Below are 20,166 nucleotides of genomic sequence, written 5' to 3'. Positions count from 1 at the left end.
TGTTCCTCATGCTATTTGCTCCCCATAGTAAGACATATGTTACTTGTAAATCTGAAAATGCAATTCAGTTGTTAAAGCTCCTAAGGAAAATATTATTTTATTTTTTCACTTATACTACAGGTCATTTATATTGAGTGTGTCACAAATTTCAATTAAGAAACATCTATGCCACTGTAGTGATCATGACCCACTACTTGGTCTTGGTATTAAGCAATTAAATATTTACACGCTATAGTAAAAAAAGTTGTGTGATTTAAAATATCTGGAACTACTGCTGTTTTGGATGCATGGTGAATGGGAACGGCCTTTCTCTATGGTTTCCTATTTAGTGGACTGATCATTTAGGTAATTCAAAGGAGAGAAACCACACAAGGTGATCACCAGTTATACTGTTATAGAGTTATTCGGCACAGCTGGTGAAGCCGAATAAACTGGGAGCTGTGTGATCCTTTCCATAATAAGCCCAAGTTTTTAGGGGGGGTTTATAACTTTTCCCAGCTTTAACCAGTTAGGCTGAATTTTCCCATGCTGAATGGTTTTTAGTCTGCCTGAAGCAGGCAGTCTGGGCAGAAACCACTCATATTTCTGAGAACACAACATATAATTTTTCCTGTGTTAAAATATTTTATAGTTGTTTCGTAATAAGCTCTTACACCTCTATTTTGGAACAGGGACTTGAAATTTGGCAGGGAGGGATGGCCTGTATCAAAGATATTTGTTATTTGTATGGGTATAGGAAGAGAGAAGTTTAGGCATGTTATAATCCTCTTAAAAATCTTATCTCACACCTGCTTGCAAAGACTTATTGGAGTTCTGTGGCTCTTTTGAAGCAGCCACCTGTACCGAGTATGTTCTAATCTGAAGTTGCAGAGGCTGGGCCCATCTCTCCCTCCCATTGTTACTTTTGGTTGCTCTGAGCCACTTTGGCACTGAATGCTTTAATTGTGGGCAGAGACTTTCTCTTATGCCCCTAATTCTGGACCTGGCGAGAGAAAACTATGGCTGCTTACAGATGTTTAAGTTAAAAAAAGGGCTTTACTGGAAGAAGCAGAGTGTTAGTTCAACCCATGTGCACATGTGAGCTCAAGAGCATATTGTTATGCAATTAAAAACTATCATAAAGTGTGCAAGCACTTCATGGGGAAGTGTCTTAAGGAAACCATACTTCTGGCATTTCCGAATTTTTGAGTGCTTGATTTTCCAACCTTAACATTCTTTTATCATGTTTGGATTTAAATGTATACTGAAACATCCTCCAAGATTACACAAAATGCCTTCCAAATGTAGATATATTTACTTCTTTCCATAAGGAGCATACAATTTAAAAATTAAATAAATAAAATGTGGCCTTATTTTTCAAGCTGTACCATCTGAAGTTTGTTGATTCATCCTTCTTAGCAATGGATACTGTGAAATCTTGTTTAATATTATTCATTAGATTACAACAGATGTGCTAAAGTGACTAGGGAGGCTGTGCAGAAAGGAAGGGCAGCTGACAGCATGCTGTACATGCAGATGTAACATCTATTAGAAATATCCTTTGTGGTTTGTTTGCATGCAAAGTGAATAGATTCTCTAAACAATGCTGCTGTGAATGGAAGCCATCAGTAGAATTGCTTAAGGCTGCAAAACCCATTACTTATACAATCCTGGATTCAAAAGCAAAAACCAGTATAGTCGCTTGTTCTGGTTTTCAGTAGCTAACTAGCATTTATTAGATAAATATTTTCACATATGTCTAATGCAAATGAGAGAAAATAATTTACCACAATCAGACTTGTTTGCCCAGTTTTCCTTCCTACCGTTCCCTAAAACAGGTTTGCAAGAAAATAGCATAGATTATTATTTGATTGCTAATGGCTTGCTGTAAGCTGTACAAGATAAAAATTAAAACACAGTCTTTCCTCTGAGTAGACCATAGCTTAAAAAGTCAGAGATCAGATGAACTATGAGAGACCAAGGCAATGAATATAGGCTTTGTCTTGTTAATTTTTATCAGCTTGTAAAGAGATTAGATTTCCAGGAGCAATGTATTGAAGAGAAGGAAGGAACTGGTTATCCTGGGTGTAAAGGGAAGTGTGAAAGAAGGCACAAAGGTGGGACTGGAAAAGAAAAAGAAGGGAGAGGGTTATTAGCATAGCAAAGGAGATGGGGGGTGGGATAATAAAAAGACACCGGATCAGACTAGAGATATAGGCAGAGGCAATAGGGTGCAGAGTCTTGAAAGGGAATGTGAAAATCTTGAGTTTCTTCTGGAGCCCAGCCTGAGCCAGAAAACAGATTCTGAAAGCGAATAATGTGGATAGTGCACATGGAAGGCAATTTTAATAGCTTTGTTCTGGAAAGGAGATGAAATTTTAATTTGGGAAGCCAGAAGGAAGAGGTGATAATTGAGATGGATAAGTATCTCTCCCCCCCCCCACTTTAATAGTCCAAAAGTTATGTGCTCTAAATGTAATCAGATTTCTGCACTGTTTCCCTGAATTAGTCCTCTGAAGTCACTTCTGTTCTACCAGACTTTACTCAACTCCTGTGTAGATATCCTTTCTGCTGAATCCTAGGCTTTAAAAATATATATATATTTATTTATGTGGGAGTAATGCCCCAGTCATGGACCAGGACCTGTGTTGTGCTAGATTCTGTTTAAACAAAGAACAAAAAAGATAATCCCTCTTTCAAAGAGTTTACCGGATACTGCTTATGCTGTCAATTGCTGTAACTGATCTACACAAGACTGTCAGATGAGGGGTTAAATGTTGTTGAATAAATAGACCTGCTGAAAGAACAAAACTTCACAATTCACATTTTAGCAAATAATTACTGAAGAAAGACAACCCACAACATTGTCTGAATGTTAGGGAGAATGGTCAGAATATCTTTTAACTCAGCATTTGCCCATGAGAATTATTCCCACGAGGAATTTTGCAATAAAATCTGCTTGGTCTATGAGAATAGAAAGAAATTGAATAAAAAGACTCCATTTCCACTTGTATTTATTCAGTCTGGGAAATTCAGTGGGCCGCAGCATTAGTATCAGCAGGGGATTCCTTGCTCCTAGCGTTAAATTACTGTCATAATCGCTCAATTATTTCTTCCTTGTACTGTTTAAAATAAAAATCCATCACATTCTATGTTTTTTTCTAACATTTATTAGGTTGAGTGTTTAGGAAAATCAATTATAGTCAGTCAGGCATGAATTGATGAATGTTCTTGTAATAATTGTCAGTTGTTAAACTGAATGTACTTTTTCTTTTCACCCCTTTTCATTTCCTTCAGAGGGCAGAGGTGGCTCAGAGAGAGGCAGAGACCTTAAGGGAGCAGCTCTCATCAGCTAACAAATCTCTCCAACTTGCTACACAGATCCAGAAGGCACCTGATGTGGTGAGAGAAAATATTTACCGACTCTTACAGGTTTCTGACAGTCTTGCAGGCGAACTCGTTCAGTGTATGCTCTTTGCTGTAAAAATACTGGTTTGAAAAAGTACCTTAACTGAAAGAAAACTGTGTTCCTGGGGATTGCAGTTCTGTTATTCTTTGGTTGGGCAAACTCTTCGTTGAGGTCGGAGGTGGTAGAGGGCTGGGGCTGAGCTGTAAGTTCTACCTTCTGTCTGGACAGTAGGACAGGTCTCGGCTCCTGTTCCCACGGTGTAGGCAGACAGTGTAGGCAAACTATCACATTCTTCTAAGTTGATAGAAGCTGCAACAGGGTAAGAATCAATTAAGAAATGCCAAACGACAGGACATGTGTTAATCGGCCATTAACATCCGTCTTCAGTGCATAGTGAAGGCATGAAGCTGTAGGCCTACTAATTTCAACAAACCACCCAAGAAGTGCATTATTGACGTTCTAGCAATATGACCTGCAGGGTCCTACTCTTTGAAGTAAGTGGCTTTAAAAAGTTTTTTAAAAAATACACCTTAGGCTGTGCAATTTCTTATGTTAAACATTTCTTTCAGCCATGAAAAATAGTTGTAAATAAATGCTGGTTAGGTAAATGCGGATCAGCTGTTTTAAAATGAAATAAACAAACACACTGTTGTTGGAGGTGGATTGCACTGGCATTTGTCTGTTGAACCATTTTAGGCATTTGTATTACTGCATTTAGGCTTTTCCTAAATTAATAGGTGCCATATCTTGGAGGAGGATTTCCTTTCATTTTAGCCTATCCAATGAACATTAGGAGTGTTTTACCTTAAATAAATAACTAAATAAACAGAAAGGAAAGTTGACCGATTACAAATGTAACCCACGCAATTCTTGATGCATATTATACTGTGTTTCTTGTAAGCATCCTTTCATATCAAACAGGAATGCATTGCTGCATTAAAGTACCTTTTCTACTGACTGTGTCACAAACGGAAAAAAAAAAGCCTGCAAAACCATTTAGGTCTCTCCTTTCTCGGAAGGGATTAGTAATGATCTCACTGAAGTCAACAGGCAGGAATGGAAGCAGAGCTAAAAGTGTAAATAAAGATCCAGACGATCACCTGTAACTTTGAATTACCTGTCTTCTCCCATTTTCTGCCCTAGTCTGATCGTTATTTTAACGTTGTCTTTCTTATATTTAGCAATACTTCTGTCCTTCATTCATATTTAATATGGCAACTATTGCAGTATGAAAAGGATCATTATCTATCTTATTTCTGACCCTCTGTTCTAGTCTCAACAGGCATAAGCACTAGACAGTTATGCAATTTGTGATGCTTCATGCAAACAAATTAGAGGACTTTTCCATGTTTAAAAGCATAATTCAATGCAACAGCAAAGCATTGTTAACTGCTATTCGTTGATATAGCTTTCTGTGAGGTACAACACTAGTGTTAAGTCATTTATATATCGGCAGTCCCTCTTAGTCAGGGATGATTGTCTTCCATGATTGCTTTGTCTATGGGTCCGAAGATGGCTGATGAGGCTGATCTGGGATGAGCAGATTCTGTTGCAACTTTGGGCACGTGTTTCCACGTGGGGTGGGTGGCTCCGGATTCTTGAAACAGCAGTCTGCAACGTGCTGTTTCTGCTTCTCCCGCTTTCCTGTCTCCTGTTGTCATTTAGAATCAAGGTAAATGTTGGAAAGATATGGAAAGAGCATTTAATTACTTTTTACTGTGGAAAATACCAACGTATATGGTATTCTCAATGAACTCCTGTGTTACCCAGCAATGTAGCAAAGAGGGTTGTGTGACAGTACTCTTGGGCTGAGTTTTCAGCTGTTCCACTGAATAATGATGTGATATGGCCTAAAAGCTGTGTGCTAAGGAGATAATGGATATTGAGTGTGTGGGAAAAGAGTGTAGAGCAAGGGTTAGGAAGTAGAATTCGACTCTTCTCATGCCCCATCTGGTTCCACAGAATATGTTATCTATTCAGCATAGCTATACCTCTTTCCCCTTCCTACTCTCATCCCTTTCCTGGGAGCTACTGCAGCTAGAAAGCCAGCTACTTGGATTTGGAAGGAATAGCCTGAGCTGGGAAGGAGAATTTTTACACAGGAATTCACAGGAAAATGTCCCTTCTTTTCTCTTACTTCTCACCCTGGTCTTTTTTTTTTTTTATTTTTTCCCCTACGGGAAGCAGGAATTCTGGGCCATTATTATTTTCATTGTTCCCAATAGTGACAATGTAGCAGTAAACAGTTGTCAAGTTCAACCAAGAAGCAGATTTTTTTTTTTAAGTGGCACTCTCTGGGACAGTATTTCTAGGAACGATGCCCAGAGTGTGTGGTGGGTATAGTTCCAGTAGCAAAATGTATGCCTCCATGCTCTTTATAGTCCTTATTCCTCCAAAATAAGCACAATTTTTGGTGCTGTTTTTAAACAGATTTTTGTTGCCAGCAAAGCTCTCCTACCACTAATAATAATGATTAGCTCCAAATAGAATCCTTTGTTTCTTTAGGTGCTGTACTTAACTAATTGACACTGGGCGCATCTACACAAAATGCTGACTGCTCAGTAGCCAACTAATACTGCGCAGTAGCACGTCACAGCATGGACAGTGCTAATACACTACTGTGCAGTATTATTAGGCTACTAAACAGTAGTGTCACTTAATACGTTTGCTAGTGCCGCTGCAAGGTAACTCTGGTTAATGCACATTTATTTAGTACTTGCTTACAAAAGTAGTAAATAAATGCACAGTAACCACTGCACAGCAGTGTCTTATGTAGACGCACCCATTAGCTATTGGCTCTCCTCAATACTTGCACGAAATAGGTAAATTGATTCCCTCCATGTTCCCCATTTTACAGATCAGCCACTTCAAGCCCAAAGGAGCTAATTTCCCCAGTATACCCAGTAAACCAGTAGTAGAACCAGAATTGGAAACAGTTTCTTACTGGCAGGCCTGTGCTTTGTTCTCACCCAACTGCCTCCCTTTTGAGCTTTGTCATCATATGTCAATGTACATTATACATGTATACGTAAGACATACATACATACATATATTTTAATGTTGTTTCCGTTTACATTAGGAGCAGGCCATAGAGGTGCTGACACGATCCAGCTTGGAGGTGGAACTGGCTGCTAAAGAACGGGAAATTGCCCAGCTTGTAGAAGATGTTCAAAGACTCCAGGGCAGCCTCACCAAACTTCGTGAGAACTCCAGGAGTCAGATCTCACAGCTGGAGCAGCAGCTGACTGCCAAGAACAGCACACTTAAAGTAAGGCTCAGTTTTGTATTCGGCACAGTTTGCTCAGTCTTGCTTCAGGTAACCACATAGCTGTGCGTGCGAGTGCAGGCTATGCTTGTTCATTGATGTTCTGAGTAGGGCCTGGTTTAAATTGCGGGCCCAGCTCGCGGCACAGTGGCTCCTTTTAATCTTGGAGTTTCCCCCTGCATATCCCCCTCAGCCCCTCCGCAGTCTGCTCACTTCTGATGGCGGGGAGGTGAAAACTGCGGTTTTAAATATGCCACATTTTTGTCTCCCGTCTGGTCAGCAGAAAACTGGGGCCACCAGGGCCCCTCCTCCACCAACGGCGGCGTATTTAAAACTGTGGTTTTCGGCTCCGGGCCATCGGGAGCAAGCGGCGGGGCTGACTGGGCCCCTCCGCCAATCGGCAGCGGGTGGGGGACTCCAGAATTAAAGGAGCTGCTGCACAAGCTGGGCCTGCAATTTACACTAGGCCCTAATTATGGGTGCCACAAGTTGTACCTTGCTCTGAGTTATTCATTTCTTCAGGACATAGTTTCAATATTTCTGACATCTTGTTGGGTTTCCTAGAATTTATGACATTTTCATTGGATTTCTTCTACCTATTTCTAGTTCAAGTCATACGTAGGAGAACACAAAAATCATGGAGCATTAAAATCACTATAATTAGCTTCATTTTTTTCCCTCTTAAAAAACAGCTACCATATATATATGTCTGCAGATAACCAAATTGCAAATCCCATAGAAAATCTTTTTCAGGATTTAAAAGTCTTATAAACAAGCCATGTCTGTGTTCATTGTCACTGTTTTGTCAAGGACAGCTGTTATTTAGCAGTCAACCTGGGAACTCACCAGACTACTTTTTTCTTCCATTGTTTGGAGGCACAGACACAAGAAAACTTATGGAACTAAAGGAAAGCAATTAACCATATTAGAGCGCTTCTAAAAATTTTGGGCCCTCATCTTCCCCCCCGCCTAAATAGAAATTGCTTCTAATTTGTAGCTAGCATCTCATTCCAGGCCTTCACTGCATCAGCCAGTAGCACTCTTCAGACACCAGAAAAATGACACCTATAGCTATTTCTTGAATGACCCCGTTACTTTTTGTTTCAACAGTCTTTCTTTGTGCACCATTCCACACATTTCTGATCTGTCAGTAAGCATAAAAAATGTTTCCTGACATCTGTTATGAATTACTGTCCTGTAACTCCTGTATCTTTCATTGTTCTGCTATCTATGATGGTAAATGGGATTAATGTATCTATTTCATTAAAGATGTCATAGTTTTTTTGGAGTATGTAGTATCCTGAGAGACTGAGAGCAGAGCTTACACCTATTACAGTGTGAGCAGTCATGGTGCTCTATGATAGCTTGATCTAGCAATATGATGTACCCTTCAATTGCAATCCTCTAAGTTTTTTCTGGTTTTGACATTTTCCAAGGGATAGGCTGGTGCCTGTCAAGTAATAAACCAAAGCAATTAAGTTTGGTGTGTGTTGTATGTTTTAGGACATCTTTCTAATGATTATTATGCAATTTTTTTGCTTGCTGAATTTTTGTCTTCCATATTAATGGCATCACATGCTATGCCCATGTCATTATTTTAGTAGAAAGATGAAGGAACTGAGATGCTTTTGAGGGATAGATTTTAATGTCTTCACTTGAATTGTAATTTTTTCACATAGACAGACACACAAAATACCTTTGGATCCTTGTGTTTAGCATGCTCCTTTAGGACTGGATATACTCTGTCAATGTGTCTAACCATTAACTTCAATAGATAGGATTGGCACTGTATTGCAAAGCAACTCTGCAGCTGAAATTTCAGTAATCTGTTTCCATGTTCTCATAGGTTTGAGCCAATGACCTTATACTCTAGTTCTCATTGACAATGGATAAGGCCATTGATTATTTTGATCTGATTTATGGGGTTTGTGCCATTTTGATCGTGTTTAACCCTGTTTGCTACAACAAGATAGCAATATTGCACTATAATATGCAATTTACCTTTCTGTAGCATGTTATTGGAAGAATCCAGGTGCAAGTTGCATTGTACTAAGAACCATATCAGACCAGCGTTATGTAGGCCTCACATTTTGATCTTAGAGAAATTGCTCCTAAAATAGCTAAGATTTTAATAGTTGCCTTTACAAAAAATGAATCATTTTCACAAATTAAAGCTATGGGGTTTTTTTGTCCGTTTCTTGGAGGGAACTCTTTAATACTCTGTGGTTTAATGAAACAATCCAGCAATACTTTTAATGTCTTAAAAATTATTGCTTCCATATCTTCATCTGATCTAATAATCAAAATGTGTCCTCTAGTAACAAGACTTTTCTAACTGTAATTGTCTTAACCCCTTGTCACTGGGAGTCAGAAGTTCCCCACTACTAAACAAAAACATAGCAGCAGTACTTATCTAAGAGTCTGGCATCTAATGACCTGAGTTAATTGAATAAGCTACTTTTGAAGTGTTGTACGTGCTCTCGGCATTATCGCTTAAGGACAAATTAATATTATTTTAACTCTTATTTAATTGTTAATCCTTTTAACATATCTCAGACTTATCTAATACATGAAAACTGCTTTCATTATTAAGTAATTTTAATTATTTATTTTAAAAATAATTTAGAGAGAAATTCATCTAGAGAGCACTCCTAGCATCTTATTTGCTATTTGTGTGTTCCTGTGGTACACTAAAGCAAGTTTATTTCTTCCTTCCAAATCCAGTATATAGAAATGTTTTTTACTACCACCAGAATATTACTAATACCTTGCATTACTGATTAGTGCATTTTTAAACTAGACATCAGAGCACACTTTATTTTGTCTGAATTAACCAGGTTAATATTTAGTGCAGGATATTAGTTCCTCCAGATTGTCTCACAGCTTGAACCTTTGTTACACTTTTTTCTATGCCTTTTACAAGGATCTTTGAGACAATTACCATACTAATATGTTTTACAACAGTCATTGACTGGGGAGATGCCAAATGCTTAAATGGTCTGATTACATACAGACCTTGTATTCTCAAATGTATTGGTTTGTATGGTTTATTATGAATATAAAAGTGCAGCGTTTCCATGGTAATATCTGTATTAGTTAGTTGGGAATGATGGGCTTATATTTTAATATAGTGTTTAAATTTTTTTAGTCCTCTGAAAGTTACTATTCTCTGTATTGCCTTACCATTATAGCATTTATCTGTGGCTCTGATGCAGGGACATCGGATGAGGAAAATATTTTTGTATTATGCATATCTTCTGTTTTGTGCGCATGTGTGTGTTTGCCTGTATAATCTTCCTGAAATATACTCTGCATACCAGGCAACTACACTAATCTATGTTTACTTTAAGCTTTGCTAAATGACAGCCAGCATGGCTTCGTCATGGGCAGGTCTCGTGTTACCAATCTCATGTCCTTCTACAACCAGGTAATTCACCCCCTGGATAAAAGAGCAGAGGTTGACACTATACCTAGACTTCCAAAAGGCCTTTGATCTGGTATCCCATGGTATTCTCATGGGAAAATAGGAGGATTGTGGGCTTAACTGCTTAACAGTTAGGTGGGTAGGAAGCTGGTTGTAGGGTAGGACCCAGAGAGTTCTAATGAACAGACCTGTGTCATCCTGGTGAGAAGTGGTCAGGGGTGTCCCTTGGGCCCATGCTTGGTCCAGTGCTTTTTAACATCTTTATCAATGATTTGGATGTGGAGGTGAAAAGCTCACTGGCCAAGTTTGCGGATGGCACCAAGTTATGGGGCAGTGTGGTCACGCTTGAAAATAAGTCCACCTGTGTCTGCAGCCTAGACAGGCTGCTAAGTTGGGTAGATTGGAGCCAGATGAAGTTCAACATTGAGAAGTGTAAAGTGCACCATCTGGGGACAGACAATCCCCAACATACCTACAGGCTTGGTGGCGCCAAACTGATTAGCACCACGACTGAAAGGACCTAGGGATAATAATAGACCATAGCATGAACATGTGCCATCAGTCTGATGCTGTAGCCAGGAAGACAGACAAAGTCAAGCAGTCTACAGAACCTCTGGCAGGTGGGAGTCGGGCCTAATTAGAGAGGCCGGCGGGTGAAGCTAGGCCTGATCAAGGGAGTTACGTGACTGACAGGAAGATACCTCATTGGAGGAGGGTTGTGTATAAGCCCAGACCCTGAGACCAGGGCTGTTAGTAACATTTTGGGAACTGGTGGAGGAACGTTATGCAGCAGGAAGGCTGCTGCTCCTGAATGCCAGCAAGGGGAGGTTTGGGTAGGAACTAAGGGGACGGAGGAGGTTCCTGGGGACCCAGTGCAGGGTCTAGAGCCCTGAGAAAGCAGCTGGGTGCCTGGGCCTGTTGAAAGGCCAGGCCAGCCCAGAGAGTGAGGGACTGAATGCACAAGGGCCTAATTAGGAGCCAGGCAAGCCCTGGAAAAGGGGCTGAGAGCTAGTGGGCCTCCTGGGGAGCTAGGCAGCCCTGAGAGAAGGGGAAGATGTGTGAGAGACCTAGGGAAGATCCTTGGTGAACTCAGTGAGTATGGCAGAGCACGGGGGCCTATTGAGGGGTCCAGATGAGCCCAGAGAAGGAAAAGGGCCATGGTAAGAAAGATCTGTTGGGAGCTCTGGGTGAGCCAAGAGAAAGGGGAAATGATCTATAGAGGGGGTCCAAGAAGGTGGACCAAAGAGAAGAGAGGGCTGGCTGCTTGTGAACCTCGACTGGTCCAAGCTTGGCCAGGGCCGAGGAAGAACCAAAGGGTGAAATAGGCCACTGGGAGAGACTGCCAGAATCAGGAACCTGGAGTCTCAACTGGCCTGGAATCGGGCCCTAGGAGAGGCCAGAGTTCTCTGTGGGGGGGGGCACGGCCGAGAGGGACGGGTTGAGTGGCATGCAGTCCAGGATGCTGGTAGCTGGTGCTAGGCTGTCTGAGGAGGAGGAGGGATCAAGGACAGGGGTCTGAGAGTGAGATTGGGACCAGGGATGGAGGATTCAGAGTGAAGATGGAGCCAGCGCTGTAGCACCTGTTGGTTAACAGCACAGGAGGGTGTAAGACATTCAGGGGGAGCCCAGAGAGGGATGAGCAAGTCTGGGTAGGCCTGAAGACTGGTCCTGGGTAAGACTTAAAACTGCACCCTACTAAAGTTAGTTGGTGTGGTGGGTCTACCTGTGATGGGGTAGCCTCCATGAAATACCATGCATGAGCCACTCCAGGGAAAGGTGAGAATGGGTCACAGGAAAGCCTCAGCTCCCACTGCCTTGTGAGTTATCCTGTGGAAGGGTAAGGTATGGAGAGCGTACCCCAAGAGAAAAGCACTTGTCAAGGAAGACCATGTGGGCCACAGGGAGTCCAGAAGCCCAGTGAGGCCCAGCAAGTGTAATGGGATTGAGGGGTCCAGCAAGGTACCAGGAATGAAGTGCAGGACCAGACAAGTCCAAGGGCCTCGATAGTGAGGCCCAGCAAGAGAGGGCTGAGCTGAATGGTGAGGCCCAGTGACAAGGGCCATAAGGGGCCTGAAGAGTGTTCAGAAAAGTGGAGAACAAGATAGGATGAGGGACCAGAAATGGACTGGCAGCCCAGAGAGGGGCCTGGTAGCCCAGGGCGTGGTTGCATGAGACTGAGGAGTCTGAGGGCCTAGAGAGGGGCCAGAGGAGAGACTGAGGGTAACCTGAGTAGGGGCCAAGAGAGAGACCAAAGGATCTGAAGGCTTGGGCTGGGGCTAAGAGAAGCCAAGGGGTCAGAAGGACCAGTTAAAGGCGGTTTCAGCAATAGGCTGAACGTCAATAAGGATGCCATCTGTGAGGCATGGGAGATAGTGTAGGGAAGGTATGGAACCATGTGGTTGACCCATAGGGCTACAACCACGACTTAGGTGGTTATGATAGTAAGATCAGGGCAGCCTCCCACAATAACCTCCCTATTGATCTATTAGCATCAAGGTGTGGCAGGAAAGAGCAGGGTAGACTGCCCTTAGAGTGGGGTAATTTTCAAAAGAAAATTGGGTACCCTGTGACACTAAGAATCTCCATCACTTTAATACAACTAGAATAACTGCAGAAAATATTCATTTTCATTTTTTTAACTTAAAAAGCTATTTATTTAAATAGATATACTTGGAGTATGAGTTCCACTGGTTACAATTCACTCTGCTTTCCTGCAGTTAACTATCGTTAAATCTTGTTGTAATGTATTGCTTACAAAGTAGCAGGGGTAATAGCATCTTCTGCTATAGAATGTGATGGTTTTTATATCATGAGAATTTCCTTTGAATGCATTATAGCAAAATTGATTATCAGTGATAAAACTGTCATCTTGAAATGTAGGACCTGGGAGTAAAACTTAAATGGGCAGAATTATTTCAGCAGAGAAATACACATGTAGTACATTATCAGGAAGGACAATTGAAGCAAATTGGGTGGGATATAAATCTAATACATCTGGGCTGTCCAACTGGTGGTCTGTGGGTCACATGTGGCCTATGACGACTTTCACTGCCTGCCCCTAGGGCAAGGTAGTGCAGTGTGCCACAGCCAGAGGAGCCTGAGGGTGTGTCTTGGGAGTGCACACTGCAACAGTTGTGAGGGGATGCAGGATGAACCAGTAGGGGGAGGGGCCATGAAGGAGCATGGTGCAGTGGTGGGAGGGCATGAGGGTGCATCAGTGGTGGGGCATCTATGTCCCTCATCTTGGAGTCAGTTATGAGGAAGTGGAAAGGGAGGGGAGGCAGGCAGCTGCCACTGGTGCTACCACTGCCACCACTGCTATGGGGCCTGGCTGGGCCTATGCTCGGTGTCTCAGACTAGTGTGGGAACAGAGCCTGCTGGTGCTAGAGCAAGGGTAAGTGACACTGGGTGAAGAGACAGGCAGGGGATCGTAGGTTGTGGTAGGTGGGATATTTGGGAAAGGGGAGGGTGGGAGCCAAAGACTGAGGCTGCAGACACAAGGGAACAGACAGTAAGGAGGGCAGGTGGTGGGAGGAAAAGCAGCAGGGGGCAAGCTTCTTCCCCCACCGCCCCCCTCCACCACCACTGCTGGAGGGGGGGGATGCAAATTTAAGACAATTCTCCAATAATTAGATTCTATACATAGGAAAATATAACAAATTTATAGATTTTTCATGTAGAGATTCTAACTATTGTGGGGTTGTCTTAGATTCAGGGTTGTCTTAGATTTGGGTAAATATGATTGTACATATTTGGGTAAATATGATTGTATATATTTGGGTAAATATCATTGACAGTAAGTATCAGATTCAGATATCATGATGAGCTCAGAATGGGTTTTATCAGTTTTTTCTTAGTAATACTTTCTACCGTATGTGTGCACTATATCTTAAAACATTGCAAGACAAATGTATTTTATAAGAAGGCCCAGTCCTGCTATTTTTACTCTCTGAATAAGTCTCATTGCTGTTAATAAAACTATTCATCTGATTAGCTGTCTAATCTGTTGAGGTATTTATACCTAGATACGGTTACAGGATAATTTCCTTTGTCAGGTGGTACTGCTTTAGTCTAACATCTGTGCCATCCCATCTATTATTGTTCTTTATTCAGTGCTTTATTTTGAATCTCTGTGGATGTGTCTACATGAGACGCTTTACTACACAGTAGATTAATCTACCGCTCAGAAAGGTGTCACCATGTAACCAACGTGCAGCAGCTACTGCACAGTAAATTAGGCTAATGCCCGGTTTTCTACTACCTGTAAATACTACCTGAATCTCAGTGCAGATTCAGGGCTGGAAGATCAACTATATACATGATACTTTCCCTGCGTCGACTTCAAGAAAAGTGCAAAGAGCTAAATCAACCATTGTACATTGCCTTCGTGGATCTAACTAAAGCATTTGACATGGTCAGGAGAGCAAGTCTATTTGTAGTCCTAGCAAAGATAGGATGCCCACCAGTCCTGTTAAATATTATATGTTCCTTCAATGACGACATGAAAGCAACTGTTCAGTTTGATGAGTCTACTTTGGACAGCTTTGAGATGAAAAGTGGAGTGATGCAAGGATGTGTTCTTTCCCCTATGCTTGTTGGACTCTACTTGGTACTCCTGAACTGCACATTTAAAGATATGGAAGGTGGAGTGTACCTTCACATAAGGTCAGGTGGGAAACTCTTCATCCTGTCATGACTTGAGGCAAAGACTAAAGTTAGAAAGGTGCGTATCAGGGAGTTTCTGTTAGCTGAAGATGCTCCCCTTACAGCCCATGATGAAGACCTGCTACAAGAACTTATGGATTGCCTTTCAAGAGCTTGTCAGGCATTTGCTCTCACTATCAGCGTAAAGAAAGCAGTTTTGCTAGGACCGGGAGTTCTGCAAGATCCATCAATCATCCATAATGAGAACCAGCTAGAAGTAGTCCAGAAGTTCAGCTACTTCGGTTCTACAATGACCACCAACCTCACTGGACGACAACTTAATGTTCGCATCAGAAAGGCCATTCGGCAGACTAACTAAAAGAACAACTCAAAACTTACCATCAAGATCAAAATGCTAGTGTATAAAGCTTGCATATTCAGAACTCTTATGGATGTTGGGGAAATGTGGACAAGTTACAGACATCAAGAGAAAAGGTTAAATGGCTTCCATCTGCACTGTTTATGCCACAGACTCAACATCAAATGGCAAGATAAAGTTACCAATGCAGAGTTCTTCAAAGGGCAAATTTACCAAGTGTGACAGTCCTACTCAGACCGAGATGACTGTGTTGGCTAGCCATCTGAGCAGATTGGAAGATGGATGCGTAGCCAAGGACATTCTCTATGGGGAACTATCGGAAGGAACAAGAACAACAGGAAAACCAATGGGAAACCTTGGCAAGTGATTGGAACAAGTAGTGTCATTGTCTCCACCACGGCATTAAAGTCCACAACAGGAATTGGCTCCAACAGCTTAAAAAGAAAAGAGTCTGTAGGAAGCAAGCAGCTCCCGAACCACCTAACCATGACACATACACTTGCAACCACTGCCACAGATCATGCAAATCTCAGATTGGACTATTCAGTCACATGAGACTTTGCAAACCATCTACATCGTAGGCTGCAATATCCACTATCTCTCACAAATAAAAGGATGCCAATACAATCGATCAGTGGTTGTCAACCAGAAGTACACGTACCCCTAGGGGTACTTTAAAAGGTCATAGGGGGTATGGGCGGGGGGATGATCCTGCCACTGCGTGCACCCTGGCAGAAGCCGGGGGGGCATGTGCCCCCTGACCTGTGCGTGGGGTGGAGGTGGCTGCTGCTGCACACTTAATTTTGCACACCACTGCGGCTGTCCTGGGAGCAGTGCAATACCACATGTGTCCTGCCACTGGGTGGGCAGGAGGCAGGCACGTGGCATTGTGCTACTACCGGGGCAGCCACAGTGGTGCACAGAGCCCAGCACGCAACTGCCTCTGCCCTGCACACAGATTGGGGGGCACGTGGCTCCCGGGTCTCTGCTGGGGTGCACGCAGTGGTGGGAGCCTGCCCCCCTCCCTGCGCCAGATGGCCCCCAGATGAGCCACTCGTGGCTCCCCACGACACACCCGTGGATGACCTGCTTAGGCTCCGATTGTCCCACAACTCAGCCCAGCCAGGGCCCCATTCACCCCTGCCCCTGTCTGTGCCTCCCTCTGTCACCATGGGGGCCTTAATCTGCCACCCCAGCCCTTTCCCCTCCCCCACAGACTTACCTGCTGGAGGTAAGTGTGCATATGCATGCATGTGTGCACTCAGCCCTATCCAAATAATTTTAATATAAAGGGGTACATGAGATGAAACTTTGGAGACCAAAGGGGTCTATTTGTTAAAAAAAGGTTGAAAACCCCTGCAATAGATTAACTGCACATTAGCTACTGCACAGTACCACTCATCTAAATACTGACTGGGAGCAGATTTGCTCCCAGTCGGCCACACCAGCAGGCGGCCACAAGGGACAGGGGAGTTCATTGTCTCCGGTCCTGGCACTGTTCAGTTCCCGGCTCCCCACAGGAGCTGGGAGCCGATCAGCATTGGAACAAGGCCTGTCTTTGCCCCCCCTCCCACTCTCATCCTGGTGCTGTGTGGCTCCCAGCTCCCCTTGAGAACCAAGACTGGGGAGCAGCACCGAGACTGGGGAACTCTGTGCTTCCCCACTCAGCCAGGGGCTTTCCCGCAGCTGTCCCACTTCTGGGGCATCTTGCCAGCAAGTCCCCCGCCCCACCCAGGAAGGGGTTGGCTGGGAGCTGTCCTATCTCGGGGGCAGCTGCCAGTAAGTCCCTGGCTAGGTGGGGATGCCCCTGGCTAGTGGGGACAGCTTCTGCCTGGCCCCCTATTGGGCATCAGGCTTGCTGCCAGCTTATGTGCCCAGGGCCAGGAGAGCTCTGCCTGCTGTAGTGGCAGCTGACTTTGTGCCCCATGCAAATCAGGACTCCAGCCAGCAGGGCTCTCCTGGCCCCATGTGCATCGAGACCAGCATGGCCCCTGCCAGCCCCTGGGCTAGTATCCCCAGGGTGCCCGGAGCTCTCCCTGGCTCCTGCAGTGGGGCAGAGAAGAGCAGGAGCAGATTTGTTCCCAACAGGGTGTACATGTAGATAGACTCTTGGGGGGCAGACTTACTGCACAGTATTTTACTGTACAGGAAGCCTATATTGCATTAATAGCACATGTAGACACACCCTGTGTTAATTTTTCTTCGTATTCTAGATATCCCTTTCCAGCTATGAAAAAAAGTTTGTCCCTGCATCTCATTCTCATTCTCATTCAATGAGATTTTGAATTCTGTGCATATTTTGCCATTATAATTTTTCAGTGCTTTAAAAAGTCAGCACAGTACTTGGTTGTTTCTTGCCACACTGTACTTTAGTGCTGTAAAGCATATGGGCTGTGCTTATGTTATGCTTCAAAAATGCAGTCCTAGCTGTCAAAATTGGGCAGCAGGGAGGAGTGTGTTTACTTTAATTGTATAGACTTATTATCAGTTTGGATCATTTTGATCAAAAATGAAGACAGTTGAGAAAACCAAAACTTTTCCCAACTTGTCAGTGGGGACTGCAAGCCCAAAGATATTGTCTTTCCTTGCTTAGAGAGAGTGTGCCTGTACCAAGCAAAGAAACCATTCTGGGGAATGCCATGTGACATCTGTTAGCTGCAACGGGCAACACTTAATATACCGGTACATTTTAAGCTTTCTTGAAGCAATTATCCTGTAGCACTGAGCATGGGTATTGGGAGAAGGGGCTTTTGAGTAAGGTTTAAACGTGTGGTATTTTATTATGGATTGTGTTAGAAAGTTCATTTCAAACTGCATCTTCTCCACAGTAAATAGAAATTACTCAAACTGTAACAGGTCATCCAGACCTGAGCAAAAACACCTGCTGTGCGAATCTCAATGATGGTCTCGATATTTCATCTCCCATATATAATCATATTGGTTATTGCAATAAGAAAGTAATTGTAAAACCACTTGGTACATCTGTTTTGCTTGGATGCATAGCGTTGTACATGTGTTACAAGCCTAAGACATCCAGTTAATTCTTTAACTCTTAGTGTAGAAAAGACTATACAGTAGCTATAACACTTTATAGTATTGTGCAAAAGCAATGCTTTTGTTTTTAATAGCCTTAGAATGTAAACACTTTCCCTAAAAATCTGTTTATTGAATATAATGCAATGCAATACAACCAGCTAAATTATGATAGTCAATAGTACAGTGTTTGACACTCTGTAAACAAAGAAAAAAACATTGCATCCAGCTATAATTTATGTATAATATTGTTTTTTGATTTTTGATTAATTTATGTATAATACTGTACATGTAAATTAGGTATGAATCATTAACCCTCACTTTTGTTTTCTTTGCTGTACATAAAGAATTATTTGAATATGATTTTGAACGCCTACTAAAAAAATCTAAGTAATTAAATCTTTTTTTTTTAAGCAACTGGAAGAAAAACTGAAAGGACAGGCTGATTATGAAGAAGTTAAGAAAGAATTAAAGTAAGTGTTAAATGCTTACATAATTTCTTTGCAAATTAGATTAATAGTAGTCATTAAATAAAGCCACATTCTTAAAACAACAAAAAATTAATACACCACCACAAAGGCAAGGAAATAGGAAGCATTGACTGAAACTGTATCCAGAGTCTGGTGAAACTGGTATGTCATGGCAGTTCACAAATTATGATCCGTAGTTGCTAAAGCAATATTATGCAGTTTCAAGTGATAGGCAGTATGTCCCTGAGAGAGCTTGTCTATTAAGTTATGGTCCGCACTGGGGGAAGAAGTTTGAGAAGCTTTGCTATATTAAATTGACAACTAGATCTGGGAGATCTTGAGCTACATAGAACCAGCACCTCGAATGTAAGGCTTCTATTGTAACTCTCTCTCTGTTTTTGTCAGTCTGTGTCCTGCACTTACCACTTTAATACTCTGTGTGCTCTGCAGTTAATATACTGTGGTTTTAAACTTAAACCACAAACAGCATCTCCATGAGTCAGGGCTTTTTAAATGTCTTAAAAGTTCGTTTTAGACTGTCATTTAAGACCTATACTGCCAGGCTAGGAGAAGCACATTTTTATAAAAAATTTTGTTTTCTGATTAGAGATTGTAATAATGCAATGAATGCCTCTTATATTATCACGTCGAGATTTTATTTTGTTTTTTATTTGTATTTTGAAATATGAAAACCAGTTTAGAAATGTTTTGAATCAGGAGTAATGTGCTCTTGTTTACAAGTCAGTGGGGATTCTGGGGAGTGGGTTTGGATCTGCAAACCAAATGATTGTTCAGATCCTGGCTCCAGTTTGTTCAAACAACCATAGCTGCAGTTCTGGTTCATTGCCAACCATAATACAGAGCGCTGTAGGTATGGTATTTTCAACACTACAAAATAAAATGCAGTGAGTTATCTAAATAATGTTGTAGGTTTTTTTAAAGTTGCCATTGTGCCCAAATACTTAATTACATTTCATAAGGAAACTTCACTGTTTCATGCATAAACATGACTAAGTTTACTCTTGACATGAATGTAACTTCAGAAATTTCGGCAGATTTGTGCCTGGGCTTCTATCGGTTAAAAACATTCTGACCTATTAGGTATTTTTTTGCTACAGAAGAATTGCTCTGTTTTTTTTGTGTAGTCAAAAAATGAGTGAAAACTAAGAGCTGGCATTTGGTGAAGGGTGCCTTGAGTTTGAAAAAGTTGAGAACCGGTGGTTAGAGAGATCACCCTGGTGCTTCCCTGAGTAAAGGGAGCTTCTGACAACAGTGCATGTTTGGGTGCCTGCTCTCATGGCTTTTAACACTCCAGAGATGTGGGCATAAAATGTGGTGTAGCACCCTGTGCATCTTGGCTTCTTATAATTATGATAGTGGACAACCTTGGAACCTGTGCCCAATCTTCAGGTATACCAAGTTCAGTTTGGTGTTTGGGCAGTTGAAAAAGGAGCAGGGCAAATACTTAAGACACTTTATCTTGTACTATCAATTTTGCTCATCAAAAATGACTCTAGCATTAAGAATTTGTTTACTTACCTTCAGAGCTCTTTGCTGTCTGAT

At 42.2% G+C, this 20,166-nt stretch overlaps 1 protein-coding gene across 9 annotated transcripts in view; it reads left to right on the top strand.

Moving 5' to 3' along the window:
- CUX1 (cut like homeobox 1) overlaps window positions 1-20,166 on the top strand; it is a 411,425-nt gene that overhangs the window by 277,403 nt on the left and 113,856 nt on the right. For 6 of the 9 annotated variants that reach the window (XM_019545427.1, XM_019545425.1, XM_019545420.1 and 3 more), the window contains exons 10-12: window positions 3,277-3,381; window positions 6,468-6,656; window positions 18,548-18,606. In XM_019545427.1, the coding sequence (XP_019400972.1) occupies window positions 3,277-3,381; window positions 6,468-6,656; window positions 18,548-18,606 (353 nt within the window). The remainder of the gene's footprint in view (window positions 1-3,276; window positions 3,382-6,467; window positions 6,657-18,547; window positions 18,607-20,166) is intronic. The other 3 variants (XM_019545428.1, XM_019545421.1, XM_019545426.1) reach the window with 1 other exon arrangement.

The sequence above is a fragment of the Crocodylus porosus genome, unplaced genomic scaffold (assembly GCF_001723895.1).
Source record: "Crocodylus porosus isolate Cpor-Errol unplaced genomic scaffold, CroPor_comp1, whole genome shotgun sequence".
NCBI lineage: Eukaryota > Metazoa > Chordata > Crocodylia > Crocodylidae > Crocodylus > Crocodylus porosus.
This window is presented reverse-complemented; position numbering and strand designations above follow the sequence as displayed.